Source organism: Oncorhynchus masou, chromosome 33 (genome assembly GCF_036934945.1).
Source record: "Oncorhynchus masou masou isolate Uvic2021 chromosome 33, UVic_Omas_1.1, whole genome shotgun sequence".
NCBI classification, from domain to species: domain Eukaryota; kingdom Metazoa; phylum Chordata; class Actinopteri; order Salmoniformes; family Salmonidae; genus Oncorhynchus; species Oncorhynchus masou.
The window spans coordinates 46,449,029-46,466,783 of NC_088244.1; the positions used below are offsets into that span (position 1 = coordinate 46,449,029).

General features: G+C 43.6%; 1 protein-coding gene across 1 annotated transcript in view; it reads left to right on the forward strand.

The window, feature by feature from the left end:
- Positions 1–17,755, forward strand: part of LOC135527614 (espin-like) — a 133,141-nt gene that overhangs the window by 18,680 nt on the left and 96,706 nt on the right. Inside the window, 1 exon segment of the mRNA XM_064956106.1 lies at positions 5,688–5,881. Within this exon segment, the coding sequence (XP_064812178.1) occupies positions 5,688–5,881 (194 nt within the window).

Genomic DNA, 17,755 nt, shown 5'->3' on the forward strand with positions numbered 1-17,755 from the left:
CCTCTGGCTGTTCTCCCATGCGTGTCTCAGTGTTTTAGAGAGAGGGTACATGGAAAGGAGGGATGAGTGACTCCTCTGGCTGTTCTCCCATCCGTGTCTCAGTGTTTTAGAGAGAGGGTACATGGAAAGGAGGGATGTGTGACTCCTCTGGCTGTTCTCCCATGCATGTCTCAGGCTTTAGAGAGAGGGTACATAGAAAGGAGGGATGAGTGACTCCTCTGGCTGTTCTCCCATGCGTGTCTCAGGCTTTAGAGAGAGGGTACATGGAAAGGAGAGATGAGTGACTCCTCTGGCTGTTCTCCCATGCGTGTCTCAGTGTTTTAGAGAGAGGGTACATGGAAAGGAGGGATGAGTGACTCCTCTGGCTGTTCTCCCATGCGTGTCTCAGTGTTTTAGAGAGAGGGTACATGGAAAGGAGGGATGAGTGACTCCTCTGGCTGTTCTCCCATGCGTGTCTCAGGCTTTAGAGAGAGGGTACATGGAAAGGAGGGATGAGTGACTTCTCTGGCTGTTCTCCCATGTGTGTCTCAGGCTTTAGAGAGAGGGTACATAGAAAGGAGGGATGAGTGACTCCTCTGGCTGTTCTCCCATGCGTGTCTCAGGCTTTAGAGAGAGGGTACATGGAAAGGAGGGATGAGTGACTCCTCTGGCTGTTCTCCCATGCGTGTCTCAGTGTTTTAGAGAGAGGGTACATGGAAAGGAGGGATGAGTGACTCCTCTGGCTGTTCTCCCATGCGTGTCTCAGTGTTTTAGAGAGAGGGTACATGGAAAGGAGGGATGAGTGACTCCTCTGGCTGTTCTCCCATGCGTGTCTCAGTGTTTTAGAGAGAGGGTACATGGAAAGGAGGGATGAGTGACTCATCTGGCTGTTCTCCCATGCGTGTCTCAGTCCTTAGAGAGAGGGTACATGGAAAGGAGGGATGAGTGACTCCTCTGGCTGTTCTCCCATGCGTGTCTCAGTGTTTTAGAGAGAGGGTACATGGAAAGGAGGGATGAGTGACTCCTCTGGCTGTTCTCCCATGCGTGTCTCAGTGTTTTAGAGAGAGGGTACATTCAAAGGAGGGATGAGTGACTCCTCTGGCTGTTCTCCCATGCGTGTCTCAGGCTTTAGAGAGAGGGTACATAGAAAGGAGGGATGAGTGACACCTCTGGCTGTTCTCCCATGCGTGTCTCAGTGTTTTAGAGAGAGGGTACATGGAAAGGAGGGATGAGTGACTCCTCTGGCTGTTCTCCCATGCATGTCTCAGGCTTTAGAGAGAGGGTACATGGAAAGGAGGGATGAGTGACTCCTCTGGCTGTTCTCCCATGCATGTCTCAGTGTTTTAGAGAGAGGGTACATGGAAAGGAGGGATGAGTGACTCATCTGGCTGTTCTCCCATGCGTGTCTCAGTGTTTTAGAGAGAGGGTACATGGAAAGGAGGGATGAGTGACTCCTCTGGCTGTTCTCCCATGCATGTCTCAGTGTTTTAGAGAGAGGGTACATGGAAAGGAGGGATGAGTGACTCATCTGGCTGTTCTCCCATGCGTGTCTCAGTGTTTTAGAGAGAGGGTACATGGAAAGGAGGGATGAGTGACTCATCTGGCTGTTCTCCCATGCGTGTCTCAGTCCTTAGAGAGAGGGTACATGGAAAGGAGGGATGAGTGACTCCTCTGGCTGTTCTCCCATGCGTGTCTCAGTGTTTTAGAGAGAGGGTACATGGAAAGGAGGGATGAGTGACTCCTCTGGCTGTTCTCCCATGCGTGTCTCAGTGTTTTAGAGAGAGGGTACATGGAAAGGAGGGATGAGTGACTCCTCTGGCTGTTCTCCCATGAGTGTCTCAGTGTTTTAGAGAGAGGGTACATGGAAAGGAGGGATGAGTGACTCCTCTGGCTGTTCTCCCATGCGTGTCTCAGTCCTTAGAGAGAGGGTACATGGAAAGGAGGGATGAGTGACTCCTCTGGCTGTTCTCCCATGCGTGTCTCAGGCTTTAGAGAGAGGGTACATAGAAAGGAGGGATGAGTGACTCCTCTGGCTGTTCTCCCATGCGTGTCTCAGTGTTTTAGAGAGAGGGTACATGGAAAGGAGGGATGAGTGACTCCTCTGGCTGTTCTCCCATGCGTGTCTCAGTGTTTTAGAGAGAGGGTACATGGAAAGGAGGGATGAGTGACTCATCTGGCTGTTCTCCCATGCGTGTCTCAGTCCTTAGAGAGAGGTACATGGAAAGGAGGGATGAGTGACTCCTCTGGCTGTTCTCCCATGCGTGTCTCAGTGTTTTAGAGAGAGGGTACATGGAAAGGAGGGATGAGTGACTCCTCTGGCTGTTCTCCCATGCGTGTCTCAGTGTTTTAGAGAGAGGGTACATGGAAAGGAGGGATGAGTGACTCCTCTGGCTGTTCTCCCATGAGTGTCTCAGTGTTTTAGAGAGAGGGTACATGGAAAGGAGGGATGAGTGACTCCTCTGGCTGTTCTCCCATGCGTGTCTCAGTCCTTAGAGAGAGGGTACATGGAAAGGAGGGATGAGTGACTCCTCTGGCTGTTCTCCCATGCGTGTCTCAGGCTTTAGAGAGAGGGTACATAGAAAGGAGGGATGAGTGACTCCTCTGGCTGTTCTCCCATGGGTGTCTCAGGCTTTAGAGAGAGGGTACATAGAAAGGAGGGATGAGTGACTCCTCTGGCTGTTCTCCCATGCGTGTCTCAGGCTTTAGAGAGAGGGTACATAGAAAGGAGGGATGAGTGACTCCTCTGGCTGTTCTCCCATGGGTGTCTCAGTGTTTTAGAGAGAGGGTACATGGAAAGGAGGGATGAGTGACTCCTCTGGCTGTTCTCCCATGCGTGTCTCAGGCTTTAGAGAGAGGGTACATGGAAAGGAGGGATGAGTGACTCCTCTGGCTGTTCTCCCATGCGTGTCTCAGGCTTTAGAGAGAGGGTACATAGAAAGGAGGGATGAGTGACTCCTCTGGCTGTTCTCCCAAACGTCTCTCAGTGTTTTAGAGAGAGGGTACATGGAAAGGAGGGATGAGTGACTCCTCTGGCTGTTCTCCCATGCGTGTCTCAGGCTTTAGAGAGAGGGTACATGGAAAGGAGGGATGAGTGACTCCTCTGGCTGTTCTCCCATGCGTGTCTCAGGCTTTAGAGAGAGGGTACATGGAAAGGAGGGATGAGTGACTCCTCTGGCTGTTTTCCCATGGGTGTCTCAGTGTTTTAGAGAGAGGGTACATGGAAAGGAGGGATGAGTGACTCCTCTGGCTGTTCTCCCATGCGTGTCTCAGGCTTTAGAGAGAGGGTACATGGAAAGGAGGGATGAGTGACTCCTCTGGCTGTTCTCCCATGCGTGTCTCAGTGTTTTAGAGAGAGGGTACATGGAAAGGAGGGATGAGTGACTCCTCTGGCTGTTCTCCCATGCGTGTCTCAGTGTTTTAGAGAGAGGGTACATAGAAAGGAGGGATGAGTGACTCCTCTGGCTGTTCTCCCATGGGTGTCTCAGTGTTTTAGAGAGAGGGTACATGGAAAGGAGGGATGAGTGACTCCTCTGGCTGTTCTCCCATGTGTGTCTCAGGCTTTAGAGAGAGGGTACATGGAAAGGAGGGATGAGTGACTCCTCTGGCTGTTCTCCCATGCGTGTCTCAGGCTTTAGAGAGAGGGTACATGGAAAGGAGGGATGAGTGACTTCTTGTATGCCATCATTCTCACTAATACTATGCATCATCAAGCAACTTTTAATAAACGCAGCTAAATTGTCATGATGGTCCGTCCAATAACATTTTAGGGGGGTTAAATAAGTGGTTACTCTCCCCAAATCAATGGCACGACTACCAGTAGCGGTGCATGGGTAAAATTACTGGGGAAGCCAAACACCCCCCTGAAAAAAAGCCATATTACAACTTGTTGTGATAATTGCATTGTTTGATCTATTACCCGTTAATTCATATGCCTTGCGACCGTGATGTATAGGCCTAAAGGCTGAGACAGTAAGAAAACAGTGGCAGAAGAAATTCAATCAGAACGTTTTTTGTTTTATCACAACACTGGATAGCAACCTCTGTCCAGTGAAGTCCACAAAGCATATTGCATGTAACAGACAGTTACATGACCTACAGCATGGTCAAGCAAGTTAATGTTTCCAACATTTTGGGACCACTAAACAACTATTGCGTTAGAACCACGGAGAGTTACTGCAAAGCACAAAGAAAACAGGAACTGCCTCCGCTATTCCAGCACTGCAATGTCAATGCCATCCTCCTCTCATGTTAACAGTCTATCACTCTGTTATACAGTACACTCTTATTTATTTACATGTTTTTTTGTTCTAGGCTACCTGCCTAAAATGCTTGCTCGCGAGCCTAACTTCCATTCATGGGAAACGTTAGCTAGTTAACTTTAGCCTTCTACATCTAGCTACATATTGAACTTCCATCCTCTCATGCCAGGGGCACATCAATGTATGAATTAATGTTTGGATCAGAATCACCGTCATAATCATTGGCCAGTACAGAGAATAAAGTTAAACCACAAGTCCAAATCCCTATCTACATCCATGTCTAATTTAGGAAAGAGCCAATTTTAGCTAGCTAGCCACCGGAGTGCAACACAACGAGATGCAACAATTGTAGTTTTTCTGTCAATGCCGTATGCTCTCAATGGGAATTGATAGATGTGCTGCCAAATCCAAGCTAGCTTCCTTGGACATTTTGTTTTTTGGTGCGTTAGGGCCATCCCCAGTTTAGCTCAACGCTGATGTGGCTAATTTAGTTATTTTTTTTTGCTCAAGGGAGGCCAAATGCTCGGTGGTGTCTCATCCCTTCAATGCTACGGGCCGCAACAATGTCATAGTCGTTTGGACCAGACAGCACCAGATAAATGGCCTACATGTAGAGAGACAGAAGGCGGCTGTTTCACTCGCTTGGATGCTTTCTCCTGTAAGATACATTCGGCCTCTTGCGATTTGAAGGAAAATTATGAAACAGAGACATTACTTCCCTTTGCGTCCATGAAAACACACTGCTGACGACAACTACTACTACAATTATTTTGCCCGTTTTCTGCTCAATAAACTAGTGCTAGTAACAGGAGCAGCCTAATAAGAGCTCCCTTCATTACTGCTACATGTTCACCATTCAATGCTAGGCTTACGTGGTTGACAGACTATACAGCCACCACAAATTGTGCAAGTGATAAGCAAATTGGCAAACATTTGTATATGGCCTCTCTTACCATTAGTAATGTAGTCTAGATTAAGTTTGACACGGTGGGTGGTCCTTGTTTGTTTCCACTCTGTGTCAGCGTGTCATTGACACCTCTTGTTTTTGTGAGTGGTTTCAGGCAGTGTTACCCAATTCAGATAATATATGAACGTCTTTCAAATTATTTCAGGTTCACCCAATCTCTTTTTAATAATGGTTTCATATCTGTTTTTAAATGACTTGAATGCAGAGTAATGATGTCATCTTTTCTAATGCTGTATGGAGCTATTTTGTTGTTTTAGAAATAGTACTCTTGTTCCTGACATAAAGGTGAAGTGAGTCCAGTGAATTGATTGGACGATTCAAGGCATACATTAGCACAAACCAGACATTGAATAGTCCTGTGTACGTACGTGCTGTAACACGTGTCCTTGATCTAGGCTACAACTAGGATGTAACTGAACTAACCCGACACATAAGCCCTGACGCCTATTTCTGATATTTTCCACGTTTCTCATCTTTTTCAGGACCGGGATAGTTCCGGAGCCACCGTTCTCCACCTCGCCTCCCGGTTCAGCCATCACGAGATCACTGATTGGTTGCTGAAGAGCGGGGAGGCTGATGCCGGGGTGTCCACAGAGACGGGGGCCCTGGCTGTCCACTATGCTGCTGCCAAGGGAGACCTGCCCTCCCTCCGACTCCTGTTGAGACACATCCCAAAGTAAGAGCGCCAATGCTAATACTAAGCTAACCCACTTACCTAGCTATTATCCACAAACAGCGCTAATGTGGCTAACCCTGACAGGATTTTGGGATGTTTAAATATATATTTTTAAAATCATTTCTGGGTAACAATGAAGTACCTTAGCATAATATATTTCCTTTAAAATGCACAAATAGCTTTTTAGCAAAAAAAACAACATTTCTAAAGTAAGAATTTTGCTAGGACTTACTTTGGTCTGAGTGGGAAGCTAAAAACCTAGATGTTATTGGCAGAGAGGTTTTTAACTCTGTCAATTAACACATTTTACTGCATGGTGATATCACCATGGAAATTCAACATTAACAAAAGTCTCAATTTGTCATTGGATTTAGTTTGCAATTTGGGTGGAAAAAAATACAAATGATTTTACATTGACTTTTTTCAAATCCAACCAGTTTTCTTCATTGCTTCAATGTCATCACGTTAAAAAAAAAAGTGTTAACCCTTTTCAGTGATTGATTTCAACCAGTTCTTCATTGGTTCAATGTCATCACATTTAATAAACCTCTCCTCTTGTGATGTAGGATAAGGGTACAGCTAAAGGCTAACAGAACTGGTCATCTAGTACGTTCGGAATAGAGTTAAAGGAGCAGGTTTCTGGGCGTGATAGAATAGGTTCAAGGCATAATGTACAGACAAAGGGATGGTAGGATGTGAGTACATTGGAGTTTAACCTAGGCATTGAGTAATGATGAGAGGGATATTGTCTCTAGAAACATATAAACCAGGTGATGTCATCGCATTATGTGGGAGGTGGAACTAAATGGTGAGCAGGGCTAGAGGCTCTACAGTGAAATAAGACAATAACTAACCAGGACAGTAATGGACAAGGCATATTGATATTAGGGAAAGGCATGCGTAGCCAAGTGATCATAGGGGTGCAGTGAGTAGTTGGGCTGGCTGGAGACACAGTGATTCAGACAGCTAGCAGTTGTGATGGATTAGTAGGGTTCCGAGTAGCAGAGGGGTGCAAGTCCAATTGGCAAAATAGGTATAGTGGCCCAAGAAATTGGCCGATGGATCTATTCAGCTAACAGTCTAATATGCTCTAGACAGCTAGCGGACTGCGGCTAGCAGATGGGCATAAAGGGGATGTCGCGGCGTAGGGGCCAGTTGAGTACCCCCTCGAGCAGGTTACATCGGTAGTCCAGTCGTGAGGGATCGGTGGGGTTCCGTGCCCCGAACCAGCAGTAGAAGGGGTCCGGGTATTGTAGCCCAGGAGTGGCTGATGGGCCTCTTCAGCTAGCCGGGAGAATTGGCCTAGCATGGGCTAGCTCCAGGCTAATTGATGCTTGCTTCGGGACAGACGTGGGACAAGACGAAGGACAAAGACATCTGACTGCTACGCCATCTTGGATGAGCCTAGTAGCGAACTAGTGATACGCTAATGAGGGAAACGAATATGGGCAGGAAGAACTGGACCGCTTTCTAGTTGTCTCTGGCATTTTTTAACCAAAGCTTTTTGCTGTGGGGAGATAGTATTCTTATGTCAGGGTTTATGATGCAACATACTGTAGAACAGAATGTTATCTTATGGATTTCGAAGGGCAATTGGCCTGTTTGACAGAAATCACAAGGAAGCATGTCTCCTTTATCAGCAACACCTTCATTTGTTTTATTGAGCACTAGTTAGCGAAATGTAAAAAGCTTTGCATTCAGCATCATGATTTTGCTCCTTATAGTTTCCCTTTTTTCCACAGACTTAGCTCGCTGCACAGTACGTGGTGAGGATTGGATTTGTCTAAAGCATGTTATTTACAGACCGATGGTTTCAAGGCCTTGGAAATCTACATGCTAAACATTTGCTCAATTTACAGTGCAGGAAAAATGTAAGGCCCTATATTCCCACTGAAATCCATTCCACAGAGCACCGTGTGTTTTGACAATTGACTTCAAGGCAAGACATTCACATTGACATCATCCATCTAATTCACAGTTCTGACAGCACAACATACTGTTCCACTTTTATAAGCCTGCAAATCAGCTTTTCCCCCCAAAAAAGGGTTTGGAACTCCATCTGAGTCTTAACTTACTGTTGAGGATTAGAGTAGTAGAGTACACAAGGTGCAATTTAATTTTTTATATACTGGGTGTGTCACCATTGAGACCAGGGTCTCATTTGCAAGGGACCGCTGTGAACATGAACATAAAATAAATAATATCAATACATTAAGGTTTATTAAACCAAACACAACTCTCTCATATCACCTCCCTTAAACTCCATCTAAACTGTTCAATGGTAACAAGCAAATCTAATTTCAAGGTGGCCTGAAGGCGATTCCATGAGTTGGGGGCATAACAACTAAAAGCTTTTTTCCCCCCGGTCCAGAACCAGCCAGACAAGAGAGCGGCTCTGAAAATGACTGGATCTGCAGATAATATGTGAGCTTAGGTAGTGAGTCTCTGAATAACTGGTTTCTATACTGTTAAAGTCTGCTTCAATAATCCAGACAGATGCCAAAGGAAGCTCAGGCTAGATTTATTCACCACACTGGGTGTTATAGCTTCAAGACATGATATAAAGTCACAAACGCATATATTTATAATCTCTGACTAGGCCCCCCTTCTGTGTCTAGGATGAATAATCAATCTCTGGGCAGGTGGAGTTATCATCCCAGCTTGAGTCAGGTACTCCTCCACATCACAGGTCTTATCAGTCAGGAGAAGCCTTAAGTTACAGGTAGTACACATTCTTGCAGTCTACCGCGGTCCACTAGATAATTCTCATACACAAAGAACTTAAACCTAACACCACTTTCCATCCCTAAGAATGTAACTTCATATTATGAGAATATATAATGGTATAAAACATTGAAGATATGACAGTTTTTTATAGAACAGTAATTACGATCTAACTCTAGACACAGTGCTAAGGCTCCTATTCAACCCTTACAGGCTGACTACATCGCTCGCGTCGCGTGCGCGAGTGTTGCAAGATAAATTTAGATATCTATATTATTTCGCCAAGAGGGAAAATAGAAGTCAGTTCTATTTGTGACGCAGATCGCGCTACAAGTCCTGCCTCTCCCGTCTACTCATTGGTTTATAGAAGCAGTTACCCACGTGTCATCTCCTCATTGGTTATACCCACGTGGGTGACTGAAAGATGAACGAGGTCGGTGGTGGTAATGCACCTAATTTATTTAAGTTGCCAATTCCAATATAAGGTCCAGAGAAGATAAAGCCTTGAAGGAGGAGAGATGACTAGAAACGAGTCGGTTGCCAGTTTTATGTGTGGATTAATTGGAGTAGAGGACCTTGTGCATTTCAGTTAAAATAACACCTCAATGTTTATATCCCAGGACAAATTAGTTAGCAACAGCAAGCTAGCTAAATAGGACAAATTAGCTAGCAAGTGCAAGCTAGCTAGCTAAATTGCCATATGTTTAATGCTTTTTGACCTGTCCCCAAATTAATGTATTTTAACCTGCATGTCGTGATCGCGTTTGGTGTAGGGGGACAAAATAAATGTGCGCACGATGGCGCACGCGAGCAGCCGGTTTGGGTTCCGTGTTATGGAATCATTCTTGCCCTTAGAGACGGGCCCACTTTTGTACTTTACCTCTGCCCAAATACAATGCACATAGACCATTCCATCTAACACATAACACAATTACTACTTTTAGACTAATTATACAATTATATTGAAACAGGCTTAAGTCTGTATCCAACAATACCAAAAGTAGCTTATGCTGGGCCCTTCTGGTAGTCAGACTCCCAGCTAGCAGAACTATACGAAATGCAGTGACGTGTATGAAAATTGTCCCCAGTGAGAGAACACAGTGCAGAAAACACAGTGCTGAATGGCAGACTGAATCTAAAGGTTTGAAAACAGAGGCTGCTGCATGCATGTAGATTATATCCCCATATCAAGTACTGGGAGAAGTGCTCTTTCTTTATTTGATTTGTTTTATTTTTGTAGGAGGTGGTTCAGCTTTAATATTGCAACTTTCATCATTGTAATTGTCTGCATCATTTCCAATCCCCCATATATTTTTGGGGTGTAAATATGTGTGTGTGTACGGACATCTATTTTACAATTGTTATATTTTGTTTGTTTTTAGTCCTGGCCTTCCCCTATTTCTGATGTCCATCCAGTTTGATTTATATTTGCCATATTTTTGTAACTGTGCAATTTCACAAAAGTTCTGAACCTACAGTTGTGGCCAAAAGTTGAGAATGGCACAAATATTAATTTTCACAAAGTCTGCTGCCTCAGTTTATATGATGCCAATTTGCATATACTCCATAATGTTATGAAGAGCGATCAGATGAATTGCAATTAATAACAAAATCCCTCTTTTCCATGCAAATGAACTGAATCCCCAAAAACATTTCTACTGCATTTCAGCACTGCCACAAAGGGACCACAGGTTAACACAGGTGTGAGTGTTGACGAGGACAAGGCTGGAGATCACTCTGTCATGCTGATTGAGTTCGAATAACAGACTGGACACTTCAAAAGGAGGGTGGTGCTTGGAATCATTGTTCTTCCTGTCAACCATGATTACCTGCAAGGAAACACGTGCCGTCACCATTGCTTTGCACAAAAAGGGCTTCACAGGCAAGAATATTGCTGCCAGTAAGATTGCACCTAAATCAACCATTTATCGGCTCATCAAGAACTTCAAGGAGAGCGGTTCAATTGTTGTGAAGAAGGCTTCAGGGTGCCCAAGAAAGTCCAGCAAGCGCCAGGACTGTCTCCTGAAGTTGATTCAGCCGTGGGATCGGGGCACCACCAGTAGAGAGCTTGCTCAGGAATGGCAGCAGGCAGGTGTGAGTGCATCTGCACGCACAGTGAGGTGAAGACTTTTGGAGGATGGCCTGGTGTCAAGAAGTGCAGCAAAGACGCCACTTCTCTCCAGGAAGAACATCAGGGACAGACTGATATTCTGCAAAAGGTACAGGGATTGGACTGCTGAGTACTGGGGTAAAGTCATTTTCTCTGATGAATCCCCTTTCCGATTGTTTGCGGCATCCAGAAAAAAGCTTGTCCGGAGAAGACGAGGTGAGCGCTACCATCAGTTCTGTGTCATGCCAACAGTAAAGCATCCTGAGACCATTCATGTGTGGGGTTGCTTCTCAGCCAAGGGAGTGGGCTCACTCACAATTTTGCCTAAGAACACAGAATTTGCCAATCTTGGTGTTCTCTGGCAAATGAAAAACATCCTGCACGGTGTTGGGCTGTAAGCCCAACCCCCACCTGTGGACGTCGGGCCCTCATACCACCCTCATGGAGTCTGTTTCTGACCGTTTGAGCAGACACATGCACATTTGTGGCCTGGTGGAGGTCATTTTGCAGGGCTCTAGCAGTGCTCCTCCTGCTCCTCCTTGCACAAAGGCGGAGGTAGCGGTCCTGCTGTTGGGTTGTTGCCCTCCTACGGCTTCCTCCTCGTCTCCTGATGTACTGGCCTGTCTCCTGGTAGCGCCTCCATGCTCTGGACACTACGCTGACAGACACAGCAAACCTTCTTGCCACAGCTTGCATTGATGTGCCATCCTGGATGAGCTGCACTACCTGAGCCACTTGTGTGGGTTGTGGACTCTGTCTCATGCTACCACTAGAGTGAAAGCACTGCCAGCATTCAAAAGTGACCAAAACATCAGCCAGGAAGCATAGGAACTGAGAAGTGTTCTGTGGTCACCACCTGCAGAACCACTCCTTTATTGGGGGTGTCTTGCTAATTGCCTATAATTTCCACCTGTTGTCTATGCCATTTGCACAACAGCATGTGAAATGTATTGTCAACCAGTGTTGTTTCCTAAGTGGGCAGTTTGATTTCACAGAAGTGTGATTGACTTGGAGTTACATTGTGTTGTTTAATGCAAGACAATGCTAGATTCCGGCTCTCACAGTTGAAGTGTACCTATGATAAAAATTAAAGACCTCTACATGCTTTGTAAGTACGAAAACCTGCAAAATCGGCAGTGTATCAAATACTTGTTCTCCCCACTGTATATATGGTGGTTGGCAACCAACTTTAAGGTGCATTCATCTTTCAATCACCCACGTGGTAATATGCTTGTATAAACCAATGCGTTGATGGGGGCACGTCAAGCATCTGAAATGAAACCATATTCTATTTTAGTTCTTGTCTACACAGATGTCGCTTGACGCACACGAGCAGTTTGGATGAAATGGTTAAATAACGTGTACATTTATTTTGCAATGCTCTTGCATACAATGCTGGTCAGCGTGTTGGATGCCGATACAATATGCATTATGACTGGATATTGCGATTTGATGTTCCAAACATATGTCTCACTATACAGTAGGTCTGCTGCAGAGAGAGACGAGAGGGAGCTTGAGAAAATACAAAAATAACATCTTTTAAAATGTTTATTTACTTTTTATGGGCCTGGGCACATAGGGCTGAATCTGTGAATTTGTCCACTGTCTCTCAACAAAGCTAACAGGATGAGTCTCTGCAGATAGTGCTACTGGAACATAAAAGACAGGGAAAACCGGCAATAAACCTCTGCGAGATGGTCACACACAGAGTGAACATGTTTCACAATCAATTAGAGCAGATTAAGAGCTTTGCCAGAGCTTAATTGCAGAATGTGGTCAAGGGAGGCACAGCGACAGGGCCATAAAATAAACCTTTTAGACTAAGTGACAGTGGGTGAACTTTCAACTGTGTCTCACTCTCTCTGGGTCTAAAGTGTAGGATCTGGATTAGCCTAATGCACTCCCACTTTTCTGTATTGCTTTTTGTTACAACTTCAACGTTCTAACAAGGTGCATTGTTGTCTGGGTTTATCCAAGTATGTTAACCACTTGATGTTTATCAATACCTTTTCAATCGCTCTGGATAAGATTGTCTGCTAAATGACTGAAATTTAATATACCGTTTCGGCCAAATATATAGGCACCCTTGCAGTTCTCAACAAATAATTCCCTATTTCATCTAAAAATCTTTTGAAATTGAAAACTTTTGGTCACCACACCTTATTGGATTATTGTACATTGTAGCACAGATTTTATTTTGTAAACACAAGTTTACAATTTTAATTAAAAAATGAAGACAATTATTGTCATTCTGGAGCTAGTGTCTGGTTGCACAGCCTTTGGCTAAGATAACTACAGACAAAATGCATCTTGAGCACCTTTCTACTGACAATTTGTCCCACTTTTCAGCAGCAAACTGCTCTAATTCTTCAACATTTGAGGGGTGCCCTCCACCAACTGCTGTTTTCAGATCTCGACATAGGTTTTGGATGTGATTCAGATGTTAACTCTTTGCTGACCACTCCAGAACAGTACAGCATCTTTTTTTAACCCTTTGTGGGTGCTTTTTGTGTTTGGGGTTGTTGTCCTGCTGGAAGACCCACAACCTTCAATGGAGCCCCATTTTTAGACACTAGGTTGAACATAGAACTACAAAACACCTGATAATGTGCCGATTTCATACCCTGCGCATGTTCAAGGCCCCCAGTACCAAAGGCAGCAAACCAACACAACTTTATCAAGCCTCCCCATCTTTGATTGTAGGGTCTTTTTATGGAATGCTTAATTTGGTTGTCAGTAAACACACCGCTGATCTGTAAAGCCAAAGAGCCCAAATGTTTTCAATGGTCCACCGAACATTTCCCCTCCAAAATGTAAGCTTGTTTACTGTTGGTGGGATTTTGAGTGTCTCCCTCAGTGGGATCTTCCTATGTTTACCAATGCCCAAATGAAGTGTTCAAAGAAAAGAACACCCTCCCTACAATCAAATATGTGGGAGGTTCGATTATGCTGTGGGGTTGCTTTGCTGTCTCTGGTACTGGGGGCCTTGAATGTGTGCAAGACCAAGGTGTTTTGGAGTGCAATTTTCAAACCAGTGTCCAAAAACTGTCTCTGAAGGTTGTGGATCTTCCAATAGGACAACAACCCCAAACACACATAAAAAGCACCCTGGAATGGTGCAAGTAAAAATGCTGGATTGTTCTGGAGTGAACAGTGAAGAGTCCAGATTTGAGTCACATCCATAACCTATGGCGCGAGCTGAAAACAGCAGTTTGTGGTGGGCACACCTCGACATTGAATTAGAGCAGTTTTCTGCTGACGAGTGGTTCAAATTGCAAGTAGAACATGGCAGTAAGCTCATTGATCGCTACAAGAAGAATTTGTTGGCAGTTACAGTTAAGTCGGAAGTTTACATACACATAGGTTAGTCATTAAAACTCATTTTCCACTCCACAAAGTTCTTGTTAACAAACTATAGTTTTGGCAAGTTGCTTAGGACATCTACTTTGTGCGTGACACAAGTAATTTCTTTCCAACAATTGTTTATAGACAGATTATTTCACTTATAATTCACTGTATCACAATTCCAGTGGGTCAGAAGTTTACATACACTAAGTTGACTGTGCCTTTAAACTGCTTGGAAAATTCCAGAGATGTCATCATGGCTTTAGAAGCTTCGGATTAAGCTAATTGACATAATTTGAGTCAATTGGAGGTGTACCTTTGAATGTATTTCAAGGCCCACCTTCAGACGTAGTGGCAATTTGCTTGACATCATGGGAAAATCAAAAGAAATCAGCCAAGACCTGTAAAAGACGACAGCCAAGCCAAGACCTGTAAGGATTTGTGAAAAACTGAGTTTAAATATATTTGGCTACGGTGTATATAAACTTCCGACTTCAACTGTATCTTGGCAAAAGGCTATACAACCAAATAGGAGGATGGAATTCACCCAAATATTTAGGGTTTCGAAGATCCTTTCACAGCATTATATGGCTGCGTTGAGACACTGACTTATCAAAGCCCAGCTCAGTTAATCCTGACCATTGTGTTGCTGAATTGTCATAATGCTTCAGCAAATGTACATTATGCCAGGGCTGTTGGTAGACACAAAGTAACCAAATTTGATGTCCCTCTAACTGCTCGGAATGCCTCTGCTGATGCAACAGCTATTGTATGCAGTTATGTGCCTATGAACCAGAGTTATACTGTTAGCATTGAGGCTGTGGGCCTTAGTAGGAAGATCACTGTGTGCAGCTCACCCTGCACTAACATGAATAACAGGAGCATGTCTACTTCTGCTAAGCTTCCCAGTAAAGCAATGAAAACAATCAAGCATCCCAGAAAAGTGCTAAAAATAACCCACGTTAACATATGCAGCATAAGAAACAAGGTTCATGAAATCACTAACTTACTAGTAAAAGATGCAGAAGTAGACATGCTCATGTTATTTATGTTAGTGCAGGGTGAGCTGCACACAGTGGTCTTCCTACTAGAGCACACCGGCAGGTTAGAGCATTTGGACTAGTAACCGAGAGGTTGCAAGATTGAATCCTCGAGCCGACCAGGTAAAAATTGGTTCTGCCCCTGAACAAGGCAGTTAACCTACTGTCCCTAGGCTGTCATTGAAAATAAGAATTTGTTCTCAACTGACTTGCCTGGTTAAGTAAAGATGTAAAAAAAAATAAAAAAAAATTGCTCCTTCTTTAAAAGTTGGACGGGGGTTAGAGCACTCATTATGCATTTGGGTCCCAAGGTTTTTATAAGACCAATCATATCGAGTGATTCCAATGATGAATTTGACGCGAGCCACCTGTCCCTGGTGACTTTCTTCAGCAACGATGGCTGACAAAACATTATGGTGAAGCAAATGTAAGTAGTTATAATAATCAATAACAACGAGTCAGGCAACACATTTATAATTGAGAGGAATATGTTAGTTAATGTAGAGACAGACGTTTGCATATTTTTTGGCATAAAGTTAATTGACAAATCGCTATTTAGCAAGTTCTGACTAATTAACATTTGCCAGCTAGCTAGTGTTATGACATGAGTATGAAATTGTAATGTGTTTGTTTTAGGGACTCCTGAGAAAACCAGTAAACCAGGCTGTCGTCTTGTGAAACAGTGGATGTAAAGAATCTAGCCTGCTAAAGCATTTACTGCAAATGTAATGTACAATTGTGTAAGCTTGCCTTGCAATGCAGCTGATGTAACATAGCTAGCTATTTACATTGTGTAGTGGAGGATAAAAATAACTGTACGCCTATGGATGTGTAGCTAGCTACAATATGTAGCCGATCTGTGTATGGACCCTAAAACGTTTGCTATGAATATTAGTTCAGGACATATGAACCTCAACTATCATAGTTGTTGTATCAACTTCAAGTCTATGGATAGAGTAGAATATAATAACTGCCTTGTGCCAAGGATGCAAGTCCGATATATACATGTACTGTAGTTATTACCACACATGCAGCCTGTACATTGAATATATTCACTGATCATGTACTCTTCCTTGACAAATAAAGGTGTGGTTCAGGTATGAATCTCTGGGACATTCTTTTACAGTAATTTCCAATACCAGGTGTATCAAACTCCATTATTTGAATGATGCTGTGTCTGCATGTAGGTATTACAATTATACACTTCAACAGTGTTTACCACTCCTGCTCCTGGGACCAATGATTAACCCTTGTAACTATGCAATAGACTAGAAATTTGATTTAAGTAAAGGCTGATTTGTAATTTATATATACAGAATAAGACACCTATGCATATCGAACTCCCTTCATCTGCATTAATCTGAGGACACAGGATAGTATTTCAATGAGATACTTCATTTCACCAGAGGAGAATGTGAAACGCTTTATTGAAAGTTCATTATACAGGTGTTATAAATACATAATACATGCATTATGATAATTGTAATATAAATCAGTTCAATCTGTACGTCAATACACATATGGTGTGCATTATAAAATGAGGAAGACAGATGAGGTGTAGAAGACCAACCTTCGGGCCAACTGGGGGCCCAAGGTTATCTTAAGAGCGGGTGAGGTGGCGATGGGACTGGCTTCCTCTCAAATCAAAACATACCTGCAGACGAGTGACAGAGAACATGATTAAGCCTTTTTTTTTATTCTAACACGGTCAGTCATCATAATCATCAGGAGGTGAAATGCAAAACTGACCTTGGATCATTAATTCTGGGACTACAACATCTGTATTTCAGTGTAAAGCATCTCTTTAATAATACTTCCTGTTGATCTGACCTCTCACCTATGATTATGCTGTGCCCTCTGTGTCAGTCAGTTCAGATGTGGGAGGGGTTCACCAAAACAGCTGATATAACCTAAAGGATTTAGAGAGAAGGGGAGAGAGACTTATTGTGTGTAGTCTCACCTGGTGTCCACACTAAGTGGCTACAGAGTACTGTATGCTGAAAAACAGACACATGAGGAAAAACCATAGAAGATAATATATGTGACGCAGACACCTATCGAAGTGTACCTGAAACATTTAAATATAGAGGGCTATGTGTCTCACCACTTGGTTATTGCAAGGCTAACCCCCAGGGAAATGATGACTTGGCATTAACAGATAAACACAGCCATTTTCACTGGACTATGTGGTGTAAATCTGAATATTAGCAGCTGACATCGTAAGTTTTTTTTTAAATTAATGCATGTGAGACAGGTTCCATGTACAATAAGACTGGCAGAGGGAACAATAACACAGAACAGTTAAATTACCTCTGGTTATGGACACTTGCCAGCAATAAAGCTTCCACGGCCTGTTCCTCGGACAGTGAACATTTGGCAATATCAGCTCGCTCTCTGAAAGTAAAGAAAATAGCTTATTTTTTGTAGATATGAAAACAATAACTGAGATGTGACCATTCCATCTAAAGCATCAGATGTCATTTTCAGGATACGTCAATACAGCACAGAAAGATTAACACCAGACTGGTATTGTGGTTGTTCATTAGATGATGGTGCAGATTATCATTGCATATCATGCTGCAAAGACTCCCTAACTCTTCTCCATTGTGCACAATGGCCCATTGCTCTGACTTCCTTTGACCATTCTAAAGCCTG